This window comes from Phocoena sinus, chromosome 5, assembly GCF_008692025.1.
Source record: "Phocoena sinus isolate mPhoSin1 chromosome 5, mPhoSin1.pri, whole genome shotgun sequence".
Lineage (NCBI taxonomy): Eukaryota > Metazoa > Chordata > Mammalia > Artiodactyla > Phocoenidae > Phocoena > Phocoena sinus.
Window position 1 is genome coordinate 107,016,524 of NC_045767.1, and position 21,522 is coordinate 107,038,045.

Below are 21,522 nucleotides of genomic sequence, written 5' to 3' on the forward strand. Positions count from 1 at the left end.
TATTTAGTACAGATGAACTGAAAAATTTATTTAAAATAATTTACTGAATCAACATTTACTGAATCCACAAACCATGATCTACATGATTAAAATGTAAAAAAAAATTCCATACAAGCTCAAACATGATTCCTAGCTAAATTCTAGATTCTACTACCAGAATATGATAAAAATACTTAACTAGTCAAGGTTTTTCTTAAGTTAAATGATCTGCCTACGTACCCAAAGTAACCAAAATCTCTTCTTTGTTCTTTTACTTATTAAAGGTTAAGGTGAAAAGTTTATTCTTCTCAGAAGCTTAATAGTTTGGATTTACCACGAGCCACCATGCACCCTGTGCCCCGGGAGCCTCATTCACACCCAACAGGACCAGTTCGGAGGGTGTGTGTGCTTCTGTGTAAAACCATCACGGACACTAGAAACACAGTTCAAACTCCCATTACATTAAGAGGTAGTAAATAGTTAAATCCTTGCAAATAATGAGAGCACATTTCATGTTGGGAGTTTAAAAAAGGAAGACGTATCAATTTTTAAAATATTCCTATAAATTTATAACCCACAATTTATTCCATATTAGGACTAACATTTTATCTGGTTCTACGGTTTATACTCCTCCATAAGTCTAACTTTCAAGGCAACTCTAAACTATTGAATGAATGAGTGAATGAATGAATGAGAAAAAATGAACACTTTGATGAAGATTTTGAATGCAAAATGGCCTGTCTTTTCAAACTCAGTGCTCATATAGCATAGTTTTCTAAAACAAAAAAATTTACAATCAGGCGTTAAAATAGCTCTACAAATTATCCAGTGGTTTCACCAATCAGTTTTCTCCGTAGGAGACATACTGTTACACTAAAATGCTTTCAGTGTGTTCCTGAAATTAAAAATAATAACAGGAAAACAAGACAGAATTTACCAAAAACATTCTACATCTATTGTTTTACTTTTGGCTTAGTTCTTAAGGAAGTTCTTGGAACTAATATAAATAGTTTAAAAGCATTTAATTTAAATACATGCAAAACTTAGAATTTTCTAATGGAACACTTAAACAAATTTCTAAATCTGCACTGTCTGATACAGTAGCCGCTAGACACATATGGCTACTTAAATTTAAATTAAATTTAAATTAAATAAACTTAAAAATTGAGTTTTTCAGTCACACGAGCTATATTTTAAGCACTCATTAGCCACATGTAGTGAGAGGCTGCCATAATGGACAACACAGACGTAGAACGTTTCCATTACTGCAAAAGGGTGGTCAGTTCACCTTCAGCCTTCTCTCTACTTATCATTTTGGTGTGATTTTTTTAGGATTAGGTAACTGATAACCAAATTATCAGTTTCACACTATTTATCTTAAATATTTGACACTCTGCTGGTAACTTAACATTATACTTTTCCCCCCATATCTATTATTTAAGTTGGGTTAAATATATAAGGCTATTGTTCCTAATCAAGTGGTACCAGCCCACATATGCTCAAATGTTTGCCTGATTTAATTATTAGCATCAATACAATGAATTTACTGTAAATTGTTTAAAGAATCTTCTCATATCTCCTTTTGCTCTTGGCTTTGGCACCAAGCCTGTCCTGTCCAAGTGCCACATACACAGACCACACACACGGACCACACGCAGGGACTCACGTCTCCGGCAGCCCATCAGTGTGGACTCGGGCACCTTAAAGCGCAGTGAACCTCCAGTGCCAGGAAGTCTCCCGCCCACCTTCAGTAGCTCTCTTGCTCCAAATCCTTCCACGCCAATCATGTCGATAACAGTCAAGTTATTCCTACAGAGAAAGGAGATGCAAATAAAAATGCACTGCAGTCGAGTTGTCACAAGATACAATGCACTTGAATTTAAATATTCCTAATTAGCAAAACAAAATTTTTTAAGTTTTGAGAGAAAACTCAGTTTAAATAGTGTGGCATCTCCCGCCATCTCAGAGCACAGAAGCTGCCAAGCCCGGCAGAGTCAAGGCAAGCTGAGCGGGCAAGAACCAGCAAATGATCATAATCGCTCTCCAGTTTCCACCCAAGAATGGAAACCTATATTTTTCTAAGCAGGCACCAGGGTGGTGATCAGACCTCCAAGAGACAAAAAGTGAAGGAATAAACTGGGGGGCCACAAAGAAACATTAACAAATTTAGACAAATTGACAAAAACTGTTTATAGGGTGAATTAAGGAGTTTTCATAGTAATTGTGACTGTAAGAAATTCTTCCTTAGCGATAACTCTAGAAATGAAATCCTATCCTATCTTTTGAACCAAAGATTTAAAATACCATCCTACAAATAGCATGTATCTACTCAAGTTCTTATTAGTCAAATAGTAATTCAGACTAGCTTTTGCCTTTTCATTAACTGAAATCAGGATTCCTAGGATGGAAAGTTCAGTGGAAATGATGTTTAAATGATGCAGACTGCACTGAAAGTCAGTTGCCATTAAGGTAAACCCTAGGAGCAAAATACACTGAGATATCTTTACACCTTCATCTAAAGGATTAAAACCTTTATTGAACCACTTAAAAGCCTTTAAAGCGATGTTAGATGAGTGATATTGTTTACAGAAAAATATGGTGTCTCTCGATACAGAAACCACCAAAACTAAATTAACTACTATAAAAAACTGAGACTTTCTTTTCAAGCCTGACACAGCTTAAGCTGGGATGAGGTAAAGCTTATCTCTACACTTCCCATGACCTTAGTTCTTCAACAGAGAATGGGTTTAAAAGGACACACGTTGTCAGCAGAGCACTAAAATGCTTACTAGAACATTAGTTATTCGTTTGTTCTAGTCAGCATTACTTAAAATGCTTAACAAAACAGTCTCTTTTTTTAATTTAATTTTTTATTGGAGTATAGATGATTTACAATCTTCTGTTAGTTTCTGCTGTACAACAAAGTGAATCACTTATACATATACATATATCCACTCTTTTTTAGATTCTATTCCCATATAGGTCATTACAGAGTACTGAATACAGTTCCCTGTGCTTAGTTATCTATGTGGCAAATCTTTGATACAACACCAATATTCAACAAGTGAAGTCTCTTGAAGGTTCTTTATGATGTGAAATCTGAAACTATATTAATGAATTTTCATAGTTTGTTACATTAAAATCCAGTGGTCTATCTTGCACATTTTACCAGGGATGATTCTTGGATTATCATAATTAGTTATTTGGAAAAGACTGTTCACTGTGATATGTAGATCTTCCAAATGTTGACACATTTCATTATACTTATAAAAATCACGTTTATTAATATCCTCACTGTGGTTAACAGAAAAGTACTTTAAGTATTGAGAAGCTGTGAAGCTCACAGTGGCAGATACAAGTTTTCCAAAACTCTACTTTTCATGCGAATGCTCAAATTTTATCATTGGCAACAAACACTACCCTTGAAGTGACAGGCTCACTTTGTTCATTTTCAGGAAAACGTTTGCCAAGTACCTGAATCTGAAACAACCATAGTTTTTCTGCTAATCATCCTTTCAAGTAAAAATGGTGTTCCATGAAAAAAAGTGGCTAATTCAGCTTATAATTCAAACAGTCGCCAACATATTTTTCTTGGAGACAACCATGGATGCAGTATGAGTGCTTTATGGGCACTTCTTTTTTTGGCAGGGGGAGTGTATAGTTGTTTTACAATGAACAAGCAGACTCTTTTAAGAACTTTATCTTAGTGCATTTTCTTTTTAGCAGCACTCAGCTGCAGAAGAACAAACTCATATATTAAAGGAAGTCCTGAATAAGAAAGTCTTTTGCCAACTGGTATGACACTGGAAAAGCTTAAAAGATATATATAACTAAAACGTCATTAATGAAAAAATTAAATTTGTGTTAGAAGTCTCACCAATGCAGAGAGAGCTTCAACAGAGATCTGTATTTACTGTAAATTTTTGAAAGAAGACTCTCAATAAAGAGGAAAGAGGAAAAAAAATTCAGAATGAAAAACATTTGGCTACTTAAATCAGCTGGCAATAATTGTTCATTTAAAAGGAAGGAAAAGAAGTAAAACAAGCCAGTGGGCTCAACTAAGGACTTTTTCCATTGTCCTTTGGGGCTACAGAGAATTGCAGAAGCAAGAGAGACATGAGAACAGTGTAAATCCAAACACCACGGAATGAAAACGTATATGGCAGTGTTTCAATTATTCTTCTGAGCTGAGGACAGAAAAGTAAGTGTGGATGTGTGTGTGTGTGTGTGTGTGTGTGTTCACATGTGTGCTCTGCCCTCTGTGACGGTGGATGAGATGCCGCGGGAAGGGTACTGCTGCCCTTGGAGAGGTGGGCACACGCTACCCATGGTACAAGGCAGGAACCTGACACACAGAAGGCCTAAGTGCGGAGACTGAGGGAGCCGCTCTCCTCAGCCGTTGCCTCTCCTACCCTTGGACACAGCTCATCACTGAGGGCCTGAGTGAGTCAACGTCACCTCTTAGCTAAAGAGATTCTTGAGAGAAAGAGTCAGCCAGCCAATGAGAAAGAGACACACCTACCGAATTAGGATGAGGGAGGTGACTTTTCCATAGTCAGCTGGTGTGAAAACTACACCAACCCTTTTCCTTTCCAAAGGTTGCAAATGTAAGTGGAGGATGCCAAACCTGGATTCCTCAGAATGCACACCCTGCAAGTCATTAATAAATGCAATTAACTCCTAGAGAACAAGATTCCATCTTCATTAAAATGCATAAACATGACTGCTGTTTCTTTAACGTCTGGATCTGACCACCCAAATCGACCTGTGGAACTTGTTTACCGCGAGAGTTCACACCCATCAAAAGTTCCCGAGCCCGGCTGAGAAGCAGAGGCAGAGGTTGCAGGACAACCTGACACAGAGGCTGGAAAGGGGACTTGCCGCCTGGCCCAGATGGGAGCTGGGGCTACAGGCCTTTGATGCAAAGATGCTTTGGATGTAAAACATTACTGAGAAAACAGAGCAATAGCCTCTGCTTGAATGCTACAGGGATCTGACCAAACCACCTGTCCACTGCTGGACAACCCTAAATTCTCTTTAATATTTAAGTTTATAAAGAAACCATCTTTATTTAGTTTCTCCATTTAGGAGAAAGATCTTTATTTATTCATATCCTCCTTTATTCTCCCCAAGATTTCTCACTTTCTCTGAATAAATTTTGTGTTCTAAATTTAATAATCAAGATTTAGTTCTTCGGGCTTCCCTGGTGGTGCAGTGGTTGAGAGTCCGCCTGCCGATGCAGGGGACACGGGTTCGTGCCCCGGTCCGGGAGGATCCCACATGCCGCGGAGCGGCTGGGCCCGTGAGCCATGGCCGCTGAGCTTGCGCGTCCGGAGCCTGTGCTCCGCAATGGGAGAGGCCACAACAGTAAGAGGCCCGTGTATCGCAAAAAAAAAAAAAAAAAAGATTTAGTTCTTCATCATTGTGGTAGACTTTCCCTCTTTCCAATGTTTTTTCTAGCTCCTTCTCACTAAAAGTAATTTATTAATTCTTTAGAACTGTAATCATGTAGTCTTCATAATATTTCTCTTTTCTATATTTTTAGTTTTTATATTTGTTTTATCCCTCAGTTATTGCTTGCATTTCCCACACTATCTGAAAGAAGAAATAGAGATGGCATTTGATTCATTTTCATTAAAATTATAAACTTCATGAAGGGAGGAATTCTGCTTTATACACATATGAATGTTGAAAAATAGCTGCCGATTTAGGGTATTAAAAGCATAATAACAACAGCACCAATTATTAAATAAAATAGTTCTTATATGCCAGGCTCTGGAATATAATTAGGTATATAAAATGCTAAGCATTCTATAAACCTATGGAATCTTCAAACATTATTATGAGTGAAAAAGAGGAGACCTGGAGAGGTTAAATAATTTACCCAGGACTACATGGAGGAGCCTGGCTTTGGAACTTTGAATGTCCAATGGTCTTAACCAAAGGAACCGCATTTCTAAAAATAAACCAACAAAACAAAAATGTAGTTCTTTCTTATATAGCAAAGAATTCTAATAAGGATTTTAAGTTAAATTTGTAGTGTCTCAGAGACATTGATACTGACTATTCTTTTTGTCAATGTAATAAATTAACAATGGTGATATCTCCTTTGTCACAAAAGGTATAACATTCTCAGGGAAAATCTTCAATCACAGATTAAAATCTTTTCGCGAGTTCCACCATTTGTTTAAAACTGAATAGAACACTGACATGTAAAAGAAACTGGCATTATTTTTGGAATTTCAAGTTACATGTGGTTAAGTAGTCGTGGGAATACCTGTTAGCATTTTGGACTCATTTACCTCCCAAAAATCCTGGGAGACTGCCTGGTGAAGAGAAAAGTGAGAGGGACAGGGCAGGACAGGCTTGCTAACACAAGACCCTGCTGCCTAGACCACTGACAAAGGGAAAGGAACGTTACTGCTTGCGTGTTTCTTACTATAAATAACTCTCTGTTAAAAATCCACTTAAAAGCCCGCTTTGATTCGCTCTAACTCACAGTTGGAGGCTATCTGTGGCCCCCCCTCTTTCAAGTTAATCTAGAGCCAACAGCGTATCTTTGGAGCGTTACGGGTAGAGAAAGAAGAAAATACCCAAGGCATTTGAATACGTGTGTGTATTAGAACCACAGTGACATGCATATGTGTGTCTGTGTATTTTTTTAAGAGATGCTTCATTTTTAATTGATCTCAAGCACAGAATACCAGTGACCCACAGAACGACTGCGTGAAAACTCAGAAAGCAGGCTGCCAGTTCCCAGTTAAGCAATGTCCTCGCCACGTGACATGTTTACTCCCTCCCTGGGTATTTATGCGAGACCTCATGAGGGCCCAGAGGCTCAAGACTCCCAGAAATCCTTTTTTATAGAGCAGGTGACTATCACAGAAACTGGGTGATCTGCTAAAAACATGAAGCCAGTTTAGTAAGAGAAGATTTCTTTTTAACATATTTGTTTTTACCTTATCTTGCCCTTAAAAGAATTTGATGGGGCCAAGGAATCTTAAGAGAATTATAAATTCTGGGATCTCGGGTTTTATGGTTTTCTACATAGCTCTGACTCAATTGTTATTTCCTCACTCACATGAATCTAAATGATCAAATTAAAATGATTTACAGGCTCACATGAACCATGGGCTCCTGCTGCATTAGTTAATTGGAAAAAGCTGCTATGTATACTTAACTCCTAGAATATAAAAATAGAGAGCCACAGATATTACATAAAGACACTTGAAACACAGATCAGTGAGGCCCCTACGCTATGTGTCTAGTTTGTCAGCATTCTTTTTTCTGTGTAAAGATGACATCCTACCCGGTAAGGGCAAGCTTTGGTGAGCTGGAATTCACTAGTTGTGAAATTAACCATCTGCACGTCGGTGCCAAACCTATAAAGAAAAGAATGTTTAAAATAGCATTCAGATCACCAAGAAAGAAAGAAGAACATACGTGTGCATATAGATACATATGCATTTATTTGCACACAGACCCAATTCACCCCGACCTGTCACTCCTGTGTCCCAGCACCCCACGCTGCACCAGGCATGTTGTACGAGCTCAATAAATATTGTTGAATGAATCATGTGGGCAGCACAGAATGTGAAGAATCATATGGTGACAGAAGCTCCCAACATGAAGCCATTTTTTTTCCCCCAAATGGTTCACAGCTATGGAACCTGATAGGAAGTGACTCTCAGCCATGGACCGTTCTATCTCCCAGTGGACATTTGGCCACATCTAGAGACACTTTTGGTTGCTGCAGCTGGGGAGGTCCCACTGGCATCTACGGGGTGGGAGCCAGGAATGCTGCTAAACATCCTTCAAAGCACAGAACGCCCCTACCCCCACCCCAAACAGAGACTCATGTGGTCCAAAACATCAGAAATCCTGAAGCTGAGACCCAGGGATGAGGGCAGGTGTCACCGAGCCAGAAGAGGAAACATGCTAAATGAAACTGTGACTACTGTGCAAAAATAAGATGTAACGGACGTGAACTATGATCATATTTTGTATAACAACACTAGGTTAAAACACACTGAACCACTAAACTCATTTCTTGTGTTGCCCAGAGGTCACTGTGATTTCAATTCTAAATTTTAGGAGTACATGTGAAAAATCATGATTGTAAAGGTTCCCTGACAAGAAAAGAATATTGTGCTGGGCCCTGGACTTGACATGGTAACATTCAAGACCCACACAGTACCCAGAACTGGGAATTGTCCTCAGGGGTCTGCACTGAGGAGATGGGGGCTGTGGTCACAGGCTGATCCCATGCACATCCACACACAGGTCCCAGGGAAAACGCTAAGGACGTTAAATAATTCTGGGTCTTAACAGGACCTCCCAACACCCCGTGAGAGGTCTTCACCAGCTGGGCATTACCATTTGTGCAGCAGGCGCGCGGCAGCCTCGGGCTTCGGGTACAAGGAGACAGGCAGGAGCTGCAGGGAGACTGGCCATGAGGAAGGGTTCTTCACCACAAAGTACTTCACCTAGATGTGCAGAGAGGAGAGTCAGACCCCAGGGAAGGCAGAACCACTCCTGAGATGCCCCTGCAAAAGTGCATCACCTGCATCTAACCATGAACCATCACCCAGTCAATTCCTCTCCCCTCTGAACTTCAAACTCACTCCCTCCTACTGAAGCCCGTGTTAGGCAGGATTTTCTCTGTTGTTGCAGTTGAATACTTTCTTAGCTGATAAGATTCTGAACTGAATACAGACTTCATAAAACGTGTTTGTTTTAAGCATTTTCAGTCTGTTCATGAGTTTTACCCCTTACTTTTGTTCTTCTGACACCTCCCTCCTGAAAGCACTGAATGGCATACGTGCACCACTTAATTTCAACTAATTTTGGTTCTGAAACAGTATCTCAAGGTGGCGATACTCTGATAACATAAAAACCGAAGAGCTGGGGTGAAATGAAGAGATGAAAAGATGCAGGACCCTCACCGCGCTGTTCCTCAGGGCGGTGGCGCTGAAGTTTAACACGAGGCCAGCCTCCGGAACCAAACGAGGCAGGAAGAGAGCAAAGGGTTCGGACTCCTTGGATTTCTTCGAGTGGGCAAACCGAGTCATTCCTAAAACGTTCCTCCTGTGTAATGCGTAAACAAAGAAATTATGCAAAATAATTTTGACAGGAAAAAAAGGAAATCACTTCCACTAAGAGGAACAAGGGGATCTTGGAGAAAAATGATTTATTTGGAGTCTGGGTGACACAAACTACAAGATGATCCTGGAAGGTCCTGTTTCACTAGCGAGCAAGGAAGTGCTCAAAGAATGATGGGCACACAGCGCTCCCATCAGGCAAATCTGGGACAAGTCAGCATCAAAAATAATAATGGTGGTAAGGACCAAAGAATCCACAGTGATGCTCGAAAAGAGTGTAGAATGAACAAAATGATTAGAAACATCACCATTTTTGCAGCCATCCATTCAACAACTGATCCCAGGCAAGGATTATCAATGGATGCCAAAATCATGGGGTGAAACATTCTCAGGGAACAGGAAATGTACATGGTCTTGAATTATCATAGCACATATTACGTATTAATTGCAAAAGGAAAACCATCTACAATGGAGAGAGTCAAATGATTCAACCGAGCAAAGTCAATAATGGGACAAACTGACATTTATGTCCCTCCCTCAGGTGATGAAATGATAAGGACACAACACCGACCAAGTAATTAGTACTCTTCCCCGAAATGCTTAACAGGAATGTAAACTTGAAGAATCAACCCCCAAAAATCCAACGTCTTGAATGTTCTATAAGACAACTGGCTAGGACGCTTTAAAACACTGACACTATGAAAGACGAAAAAAGGTGCAGACACTAGTCTGAAGAAAATTAAGGAAACATGACAACCAAATGCAATGCATGGTCCTTGAATGGACTCTGGATTTTAAAAAAGAAAAAAGAGAGGAGGGACCTTCAAGATGGCAGAGGAGTAGGACGTGGAGATCACCTTCCTCCCCACAAATACATCAAAACTACATCTACACGTGGAACTGCTCCTACAGAACACCTACTGAACGCTGGCAGAAGACCTCAGACCTCCCAAAAGGCAAGAAACTCCCCCCGTACCTCGGTAGGGCAAAAGAAAAAAGAAAAAAAACGGAGACAAAAGAATAGGGATGGGACCTGCACCAGTGGGAGGGAGCTGTGAAGGAGGAAAGGTTTCCACACACTAGGAAGCCCCTTCACTGGCGGAGGTGGGGTGTGGGCAGGGGGGAAGCTTCAGAGCCATGGAGGGGAGCGCAGCAACAGGGGTGCAGAGGGCGAAGTGGAGAGATTCCCGCACAGAGGATCGGTACCAACCAGCACTCACCAGCTCGAGACGCTTGTCTGCTCACCCGCCGGGGCACATGGGGGCTGGGAGCTGAGGCTCCAGCTTCGGTCAGATCCCAGGGAGAGGACTGAGGTTGGCTGCATGAACACAGCCTGAAGGGGGCTAGTGTGCCACAAGTAGCCGGGCGGGAGTCCAGGAAAAAGTCTGGACCTGCCTCAGAGGCAAGAGACCACTGTTTTGGGGGTGCATGAGGAGAGGAGATTCAGGTAACTGCCTAAATGAGCTCCAGAGACGGGCGTGAGCCGTGGCTATCAGCTCAGACCCTAGAGATGGGCATGAACCACTAACACTGCTGCTGCTGCCACAAAAAATTCTGTGTGCAAGTGCAGGTCACTATCCACACCCCGCCAGGAGCCTGTGCAGCCCGCCACTGCCAGGGTCCCATGATCCAGAGATAAGTTCCCTGGGAGAACACACAGCACGCCTCAGGCTGTTGCGACGTCACGTCAGCCTGTACCACCACAGGCTCATCCCGTGTTCGAAGTATAACTACTATACTCCTCCCTCCCCACCCCCGGCCTGAATGAGCAAGAGCCCCCTAATCAGCCGCTGCTTTATCCCCATCCTGTCTGGGCAGGAACAGATGTGACCTATAAGCAGGGGTGGGGCCAAAACCAAAGCTGAACCCCAGGAGTTGTGCAAACAAAGAAGAGAAAGGGAAATTTCTCCCAGCAGCCTCAGGAGCAGCGGATTAAATCCCCCCAATCAACTTGATGTACCCTGCATCTGTGGAACACCTGAATAGACAACAAATCATCCCAAAGTTGAGGCAGTGGACTTCGCGAGCAATTGTAGAGTTGGGGTTGGCAGTCTGCGACTGAATTGTTTCTGATTTTTATGCTTACTTTACTATAGTTTTTAGTACTTGTTAACACTGGGGGATTTGTCTATTGGTTTGGTTATTCTCTACTTTTCTTTTTATTTTTTTTATTTTAATAATTTTAAAAATTATTTATTTATTCTTTTCTTTCTTTTTTCTCCCTTTTCTTCCTAGCCATGTGGCTGACAAGGTCTTGGTGCTCTGGCCTGGTGTCAAGCCTGAGCCTCTGAGGTGGCAGAGCCAAGTTCAGGACACTGGACCACCAGAGACCTCCTGGACCCATGTAATATCAATCGGCGTGAGCTCTCCCAGAGATCTCCGTCTCAATGCTAAGACCCAGCTCCACCTAATGGCCAGCAAGCTCCAGTGCTGGATGCCCCATGCCAAACAACTAGCAAGATAGGAACACAGAGAGGCTGCCTAAAATCATACTAAGTTCACAGACACCCCAAAATACACCACCAGACGCAGTCCTGCCCACCAGAAAGACAAGATCCAGCCCCACCCACCAGAACACAGGCACCAGTTCCCTCCACCAGGAAGCCTACACAACCCACTGAACCAACCTCACCCACTGGGGGCAGACACCAGAAACAATGGGAACTACAAACCTGCAGCCTGCAAAAAGGAGACCCCAAACACAGTAAGTTAAACAAAATGAGAAGACAGAGAAATATGCAGCAGATGAAGGAGCAAGGTAAAAACCCACCAGACCAAACAACTGAAGAGTAAATAGGCAGTCTACCTGAAAAAGAATTCAGAATAATGATAGTGAAGATGATCCAAAATCTTGGAAATAGAATGGATAAAATACAAGAAACATTTAACAAGGACCTAGAAGAACTAAAGAGCAAACAATGATGAACAACACAATAAATGAAATTAAAAATACTCTAGAAGGAATCAATAGCAGAATAACTGAGGCAGAAGAATGGATAAGTGACCTGGAAGATAAAATAGTGGAAATAACTACTGCAGAGCAGAATAAAGAAAAAAGAAAGAAAAGAATTGAGGACAGTCTCAGAGACCTCTGGGACAACATTAAACGCACTAACATTCGAATTGCAGGGGTCCCAGAAGAAGAAGAGAAAAAGAAAGGGTCTAAGAATCCCCATAAGGTTAACAGCTGATCTTTCAGCAGAAACTCTGCAAGCCAGTAGGGAGTGTCAGCACATACCTAAAGTGATGAAAGGAAAAAACCTACAACCAAGATTACTCTACCCAGCAAGGATCTCACTCAGGTTGGACGGAGAAATTAAAAGCTTTACAGACAAGCAAAAGCTAAGAGAATTCAGCACCACCAAACCAGCTTTACAACAAATGCTAAAGGAACTTCTCTAGGCAGGAAACACAAGAAAAGGAAAGGACCTACAATAACAAACAATTAAGAAAATGGTAATAGGAACATATATATCGATAACTACCTTAAATGTAAATGGATTAAATGCTCCCACCAAAAGACACAGACTGGCTGAATGGATACAAAAAAAAAGACCCGTATATATGCTGTCTACAAGACACCCACTTCAGACCTAGAGACACATAAAGACTGAAAGTTAGGGGCTGGAAAAAGATATTCCAGGCATATGGAAAGCAAAAGAAAGCTTGAGTAGCAATTCTCGTATCAGACAAAACAGACTTTAAAATAAAGACTATTACAAGAGACAAAGAAGGACACTACATAATGATCAAGGGATCAATCCAAGAAAAAGATATAACAGCTGTAAATATTTATGCACCCAACATAGGAGCACCTCAATACATATGGCAAATGCTAACAGCCATAAAAGGGAAAATCAACAGTAACACAATCGTAGTAGGCGACTTGAACAGCCCACTTTCACATATGGACAGATCACCCACAATGAAAATAAATAAGGAAACACAAGCTTTAAATGACACATTAAACAAGATGGACTTGATATTTATAGGACATTCCATCCAAAAAAAATATACTGCACTTTCTTCTCAAGTGCTCATGGAACATTCTCCAGGATAGATTACATCTTGTGTCACAAATCAAGCCTTGGTAAATCTAAGAAAATTTAAAGTGTAACAAGTAACTTTTCTGACCACAATACTATGAAACTAGATATCAATTACAGGACAAAAACTGTAAAAAGTACAAACACATGGAGGCTAAACAATACACTAATAAATAACCAAGAGATCACTGAAGAAATCAAAGAGAAATAGAAAAATACCTAGAAACAAATGACAATGAAAACACAATGACCCAAAACCTATGGGATGCAGCAAAAGCAGTTCTAAGGGGGAAGTTTATAGCAATACAATCCTACCTCAAGAAATAAGAAAAATCTCAAACAACCTACACTTACAGCTAAAGCAATTAGAGAAAGAACCAAAAAACCCAAAGTTAGCAGAAGGAAAGAAATCATAAAGATCAGATCAGAAATAAATGAAAAAGAAATGAAGGAAATGATAGCAAAGATCAATAAAACTAAAAGCTGGTGCTTTGAGAAGATGAACAAAATTGATAAACAATTACTAGCCAGACTCATCAAGAAAAAAAGGGAGAAAATTCAATTAAACAGAATTAGAAATGAAAAAAGAGAAGTAACAACTGATTCTGCAGAAATACAAAGGATCATGAGAGATTACTACAAGCACCTCTATGCCAATAAAATGGGCAACCTGGAAGAAATGGACAAATTCTTAGAAAAGCACAACCTTCCGAGACTGAACCAGGAAGGAATAGAAAATATAAACAGACCAATCACAAGCTCTGAAATTGAAAGTGTGATTAAAAATCTTCCAACAAACAAAAGCCTAAGACCAGAAGGCTTCACAGGCGAATTCTATCAAACATTTCGAGAAGAGCTAATAACACCTATCCTTCTCCAACTTTTCCAAAATATAGCAGAGGGAGGAACACTCCCAAACTCATTCTATCAGGCCACCATGACCCTGATACCAAAACCAGACAAAGATGTCACAAAAAGAGAAAACTATAGGCCAATATCACCGATGAACAGATGCAAAAACCCTCAACAAAATACTAGCAAACAGAATCCAACAGCACATTAAAAGGATCATACACTATCATCAAGTGGGGTTTATCCCAGGAATGCAAGGATTCTTCAATACATGCAAATCAATCAATGAGATACACCAAATTAAGAAACTGAAGGATAAAAACTATATGATAATCTCAATAGATGGAGAAAAAGCTTTTGACAAAATTCAACACCCATTTATGATTTAAAAAAAATCTACAGAAAGTAGGCATAGAGGGAACCTACTTCAACATAATAAAGGCCATATTTGACAAACCCACAACCAACATTGTTCTCAGTGGTGAAAAACTGAAACCATTTCCTCTAAGATCAGGAACAAGACAAGGTTGCCTACTCTCACCGCTATTATTCAACATAGTATTGGAAGTTTTAGCCATAGCAATTACAGAAAAAAAAGAAATAAAAGGAATTCAAATCTGAAAAGAAAAAGTAAAACTGTCACTGTCTGCAGATGACATGATACTATACTACAGAATCCTAAAGATGCTACCAGAAAACTACTAGAGCTACTCAATGAATTTGGTAAAGTAGCAGGATACAAAAGTAGTGCATAGAAATTTCTTGCATTCCTACACAGTAATGATGAAAAATATGAAAAAGAAATTAAGGAAACACTCCCATTTACCTCTGTGACAAAAAGAATAAAATACCTAGGAATAAACCTACCTAAGGAGACAAAAGACCTGTATGCAGAAAACTATAAGACACTGATGAAAGAAATTAAAGCCAATACAAACAGATGGAGAGATATACCATGTTCCTGGATTGGAAGAATCAACATTGTGAAAATGATTATACTACCCAAAGCAATCTACAGATTCAATGCAAACCCTATCAAACTACCAATGGCATTTTTCACAGAACTAGAACAAAAAATTTCACAGTTCATATGGAAACACAAAAGGCCCCAAAGAGCTAAAGCAATCTTGAGAAAGAAAAACGGAGCTGGAGGAATCAGGCTCCCTGACTTCCTACTATACTACAAAGCTACAGTAATCAAGACAGTATGGTATGGGCACAAAAACAGAAATATAGGTCAATGGAACAGGATAGAAAGACCAGAGATAAACCCACGCACAAATGATCACCTTATCTTTGATAAAGGAGGCAAGAATACGCAATGGAGAAAAAACAGCCTGTTCAGTAAGTGGTGCTGGGAAAACTGGACAGCTATATGTAAAAGAATGAAATTAGAACACTCCCTAACACCGTACACAAAAATAAACTCAAAATGGATGAAAGACCTAAATGTAAGGCCAGAAACTATCAAACTCTTAGAGGAAAACATAGGCAGAACACTCTATGACATAAATCACAGCAAGATCCTTTTGACCCACCTCCTAGAGAAATGGAAATAAAAACAAGAATAAACAAATGGGACCTAATGAAACTTAAAAGCTTTTGCACAGCAAAGGAAACCATAAACAAGACCAAAAGACATCCCTCAGAATGGGAGAAAATATTTGCAAACAAAGCAACTGACAAAGGATTAATCTCCAAAATATATAAGCAGCTCATGCAGCTCAATATCAAAAAGACAAACAACCCAATCCAAAAATGGGCAGAAGATCTAAATAGACAATTCTCCAAAGAAGATATACAGATTGCCAACAAACACATGAAAGGATGCTCAACATCTCTAATCATTAGAGAAATGCAAATCAGAACCACAATGAGGTATCACCTCACACCAGTCAGAATGGCCATCATCAAAAAATCTACAATCAAGAAATGCTGGAGAGGGTGTGGAGAAAAGGGAACCCTCTTGCACTGTTGGTGGGAATGTAAATCGATACAGCCACTATGGAGAACAGTATGGAGGTTCCTTCAAAAACTAAAAACAGAACTACCGTATGACCCAGCAATCCCACTACTGGGCATATACCCTGAGAAAACCATAATTCAAAAAGACACATGCACCTCAGTGTTCATTGCAGCACTATTTACAATAGCCAGGACATGGAAGCAACCTGAGTATCCATCGACAGATGAATAGATAAAGAAGATGTGGCACATATATACAATGGAATATGACTCAGCCATAAAAAGAAATGAAATTGAGTTATTTGTAGAGAGGTGGATGGACCTAGAGTCTGTCATACAGAGTGAAGTAAGTCAGAAAGAGAAAAACAAATACCATATGCTAACACATATATATGGAATCTAAAAAACATAAAAAAGATTCTGAAGAACCCAGGGGTGGGACAGAAATAAAGATGCAGACGTAGAGAATGGACTTCAGGACACAGGGAGGGGGAAGGGTAAGCTGGGACGAAGTGAGAGAGTGGCATGGACATATATACACCACCAAAGGTAAAACAGATATCTAGTAGGAAGCAGCTGCATAGCACAGGGAGATCAGCTCGGTGCTTTGTGACCACTTAGAGGGGTGGGATAGGGAGGGTGGGAGGGAGATGCAAGAGGGAGGGGATATGAGGATATATGTATACATATAGCTGATTCATTTTGTTCTATGGCAGAAACTAACACAACATTGTAAAGCAATTATACTCCAATAAAGATGTTTAAAAAAAAAAAAAGGAAAAAGAAAAAGACAGCTATAATGGATATTTTGGGGTCAACTAGGGAAATGTGAATCCAGACGGTATATCAGCTCATATAACTGCATCAGTGTTAAGTTTGCTGGGTATGTAATGGCAGTGTAGTTATATGGAGGAGAACGTTCTCCTTCGAAAAGAATGTCTTTCCTAATAAAGTACTGAGGGTTGAAGTATCATGATGTCTACAGCTTACTTTCAAATGACTCAGCAAAAAGAAAATGTATGTATGTGCACATAGATACAGACGTAGAGAGAAAGAAAAAAGCAAAAGTGGTAAAAATGTAAACAACTAGTGAGTTTAGACTGATTGGGAATATTTACCATACTATACTTTTCAAATCTTCTGAGGTTTGAAATTTGTCAAAATAAAAGGCTAGATATTAAAAATTCAGTGTTGAAATTTCAATGAAGTATTATGTCACAATGTCTCCCCAGTGCTGAACAAAGAGAGGTGAAAACATACTTGCAGACGTCACCATTTTTTAATTTCTTCCATCTTTCATACAGTGTATTTGCAAGTTCGGAATCCACATGCCAGGTAGACCAATCCAGAGAAAGGCTCCCTTCCCAGTTAGGATTTTCTACAAGTTAAATCAGATGTACTATTTAGATGTACGGAAAACACAATTCACTTAGTAAATAATGCCAAGGGCTGAGGGTTAAAACTTCTCAAACTGAGAGGACGGTAAAGTGCTCAATGCCCCCCTGTCCTCGGATTGCTCTACTAAAAGTCCCTCTAAATCAATGGCAAATGATATATCAAATCAAAGAAACGTGTAAAACAAAACTAAATCGAATTATGTGAAGGTAATAACATAAAAGACACATGGCTCATGAATACAGTCTGAAACAAGTTAAAAATCATACTCGGACCATGTTTAACAGCTTTATATCTAAAAGGCTAAACTGCTTCCACGTAAGTGCTAGTCATCATCTAAGCCGGGTTACTAGGCAGAATGCTGATGGGCAAACAGCAAGCCTCAGAAGAGAGCCCAGAGCAGGGCTCAGTCTAGAGAAAGTGCGTGTTTACATTTGTAAGCTGGTCTCCGGCTCACCTTGCCCTCTCTACTTATCTGTTCTGTCTTGCCTGTGCTAAAGAGCATTATCAGGGCGGAAAAGTGGGAATCTCCCAAAGGAAATCTCTGTGCTATAACACTGTCCTTAGATTACATATTTTAATAAGTCAAAAAGCAGGAAGAAAACCAGGAACAGCTTTCTCTATCAACACTCTGGCCCTCAGGCTCAGACAACAACTAGCGCTCCCTATACGATGTTTATGCTCCTGTACTAGAGTCTTCAAACACAATTCCAAATTAGTTTTTTACTAACTTCTAGTCAGCCCTTTTATAAAAGAACCAGAATCTTCCAATTGTTCCTGGCAACAAGGTTGCTATGATGATCAAATAACGTGTCTGAAAAAAATCCCTTACAAAAGTACAGGCTAAGACTTAAGGGGGCTTTAATTACACAAGCGCTCGGATGTTTTTGGAGGATTCTTAACGATTTCAAGTCGTTCTATTAATGACCATGCTCTTAAAGAACAGAATATGATGCAATGACGTTAATAGGACTAATTATTCCATCTACAAATACGAATTTTCCTCACTACTTTCCCACCCAATCCCAAACTAGAGTTCTACAAAAAGCCTAAGGGCAAAATACTTACCCGCTTTTGATTTTCCCATGAAATAATGCATGCCACAATGTGCTATCACTTCAAAACCCAGACTCCCTTCCTAGATTGAAAAGTAATATATGAATAACTTACAACACAACACTAAACACAAAAATCCTAATGCACTCAAATGCGTAGCAGATGTTGGCCTCCACCTCAGCGAACTTCCCTTTGTCCAGAAGCCAAACTGCTAGAAAGGGGTTTCTTGGCTTCCTTTCTCCTTGAATGAGAGCTCTAACTGTCTATCACAGGCAGGGTCACTACAGTGGATTCTGTGCAATAATCAATGCCCACAGTGACACCCCTTGGGCCTGACAGACACCAAGCTGCCTTCTGAAGTCAAGATTAAATGAGTCTCAGGACATTCTTAGTAGGGTTTTTAACAAACTGTACTCTAATCCATAGTAACTCCTAAGCTACTCAGGACATTTAAATGAATGTCGCACTTCCTAGGCTTGGCAAGCAGACCTGCTGCTTCCACACATTCCTGCAGCCTGCCTGCTCCCTCCCAGTCACGCTTCCAGTGTGCATCCTTTGATGGGAAAAGGAAATTTCCAAGAAACCTCCCCTGCTCAAAATATGGATGAATGAAATTAACCTTACATTTTGTTTAGCGTAATTTTAGAAGCCCTATCTTTTAAGCTTTTAGCAAAACATGAGGCACTTCTATCTATGAAACACCAACGCTAGTAAGTGAGAAAAATCATAAAGATGGTTGCATGAATGTCTCATAGTGAAAAATTAGAACCCAGCATTACACAGAAGAGCTTGGATCAAAAAGAAGCAATAACAGTAACTAAATGAAAAGAAATAAACATTAAGAAAAAATGAGGCATGTTTAAGATAAGATCTAAATTAAATACAATTTATCCAGATTTTAGAAAGCATTTTCTTAGTTGTGAACCCTTTCAGGCTTTAGATTTGGCCCGCTAAGGAAATTCAAGGATTATGAGCAGCTGGGAGCCAGTTACCAGAGGTCTAAATAAAACATTTAACGATTTAGTTTATTTGAAGTCATTGCAAGTATGTACTAAAAGCTCAACTGTGTTTGCTACAGCAAGCACATATTCCTTGCTCCATACATTTTGGAAATAAGTGAAAATGAGATCTATCGACCTGTAATGCCTTACTTCATTTGAAAATTACCTCATATCACTTTATGAGAAATAGAAACTCTTTTCAAATAAAGATTTCTGTATCTGAACAATTTATCATTTAAGACTGGCCTGGTAATATCCTTCAATTTCTTAGGCAGCCTTAAAAAACATGAGCTCAACTCGGTCAATAAAGTCCAAGCACTGTAAGATAAGTTAATAAAAAGAAACAATAATTATTACAAAAATTATAACACATATGTACTGTGTAAACAATACCTTGGTAGGCGCCAAGTAAATCTGTAGAGGTACTGCAAAAACAGCACCTACGTTTGTAGTCAAAAATACACGGGTGAATAGATTTATGGCAAAGTCTTTAACGGCAAGTTTCAAAGAAAATATTTTCCAACAGCCTGGAGGTAGAAATAAAGGGCCAGTGAAATTCAGAATCTAAAAAGAAAAGAAGTAAGAGAAATTACTTTCCTAACTAACGCTAATTATGATTAAAATCATTCTAATGTGTGATACTAAAGTTTTTCTATACTTTGAGAAATACAATTTTACTCAGTTATTTCCAGGTCCAATATTGAAATATTTTTATATAAATGATAGGTTTCACTTAATATTTAGCATGCAACTGTTTTTAAATTTCACAAAAGTAATCTTGAAATGTTCATAGGCAGTATTTTACAAAAACCTGGTATTGTATCATGAACCAGGCTTCTTTTTACTAAATATAATCTTTTTAGAATAAATTATAATTTATAATATTTTTAAATAATGGTAACAGCAAATATCTCTAAAAGATGTATCCTGGTCCCTTTGAGCTCCTTGAACAATAATTTGGAAAAAATAAAGAGAGCCTAAAGCTTTAAAATTCATAAGTGAAAGTAAGATTTTGTAAATATCAGTTTCACAGTATTTGACACTAAACAAATCTTGAAATAGGCTAAACTTGGATAAAAATACCATGTGTACCTTTAAAACACGCTTGGTCTCCTTGGAAACAAACACATCATTCAATACAACACCACGGTCAAAATGGTTGAGGTACCACATTGACCAAAGCCCCGACGTGTTCTCATGAGTCTCTATGTGAAACTGGGTGGCAGAAGAGTCCATTCGAAAATACCTGTGAATACAGGACATGCATGCCATCAGCCCTGTGTGTACAACAGCTGTTAGCGTGCGAATGAGCCTCTAACTGCAAAAATGGTAGCCGCATAAAATGTCAGAGAACAAATGTAAGTACTGGCAAGGACCAGACAGGTTGCCTTCTTCAACCTTCCTGCCCACGAGTGGAGCATCTGAAGGCCAGAGGGTGCAACAGAACCAGGACCAGGATGGCTCACAGAGGCCACCAGGCAAAACCAGGACCCGAATGTAACTCAGAAACTGTGCAGGAGTACTTCTTCCTTCTCCCACATGTGGCCGCCTGGCCTGGATCTGATCCACAACCTCCATCATTCAGCTTCTTCCCTCCCATCCTGCAAACCACCCTTTCACTTCCTACTAGCAGTGCTAATGTAGGGAAGGCAAGTCTAGAGAGAGAATCATGCAAGTCTCCATTATATTTTTAAATCATCTCTAGATGGAGGGGGCAGAGGGGAACCACTCAATACCAGAGAAAGCGAAATTCACCCACCCTTGAGCCACCGGAGAGGAGAGGCACGCTTTTAGTGTCGGAGTGTTTTTTTTCTTCCTGTCTTCTCTCATCCCACTGTCACAGGATGGAGCTGTTTTGAGGTAGGAGGAAATAAATGTGAAGTATCAGTATCTTTTCTTTCATTATGCCCAAACGAAAACAAGATAAATGTTTTATTCATAATGTTTTAGTTCCTTCACTCTTCTGGCTCCAACAAAATCCTTTCTTGAACACTATCTTTCCGCCTTCCTGGCTGGGTGCCCAGGAAGTTACCGAGAACGTGGTGTCTACCTAACCACCCCTCTTTCCTAAAGCAACCTCTCATTTCTTCCTTGGCAGGGGGCGGGGGGAGGAGAGAGTCAACACTT

At 39.7% G+C, this 21,522-nt stretch overlaps 1 protein-coding gene across 5 annotated transcripts in view; it reads right to left on the reverse strand.

The window, feature by feature from the left end:
• The window catches only part of TMEM131L (transmembrane 131 like), a 161,691-nt gene that overhangs the window by 33,605 nt on the left and 106,564 nt on the right, over nt 1–21,522 (reverse strand). For all 5 annotated transcript variants that reach the window (XM_032632023.1, XM_032632026.1, XM_032632022.1 and 2 more), the window contains 10 exons: nt 21,155–21,245; nt 20,488–20,641; nt 19,789–19,959; nt 18,407–18,476; nt 17,204–17,321; nt 8,925–9,066; nt 8,356–8,465; nt 7,289–7,361; nt 4,502–4,629; nt 1,646–1,788 (listed from right to left, as the gene is read on the reverse strand). In XM_032632023.1, the coding sequence (XP_032487914.1) occupies nt 1,646–1,788; nt 4,502–4,629; nt 7,289–7,361; nt 8,356–8,465; nt 8,925–9,066; nt 17,204–17,321; nt 18,407–18,476; nt 19,789–19,959; nt 20,488–20,641; nt 21,155–21,245 (1,200 nt within the window). The remainder of the gene's footprint in view (nt 1–1,645; nt 1,789–4,501; nt 4,630–7,288; nt 7,362–8,355; nt 8,466–8,924; nt 9,067–17,203; nt 17,322–18,406; nt 18,477–19,788; nt 19,960–20,487; nt 20,642–21,154; nt 21,246–21,522) is intronic.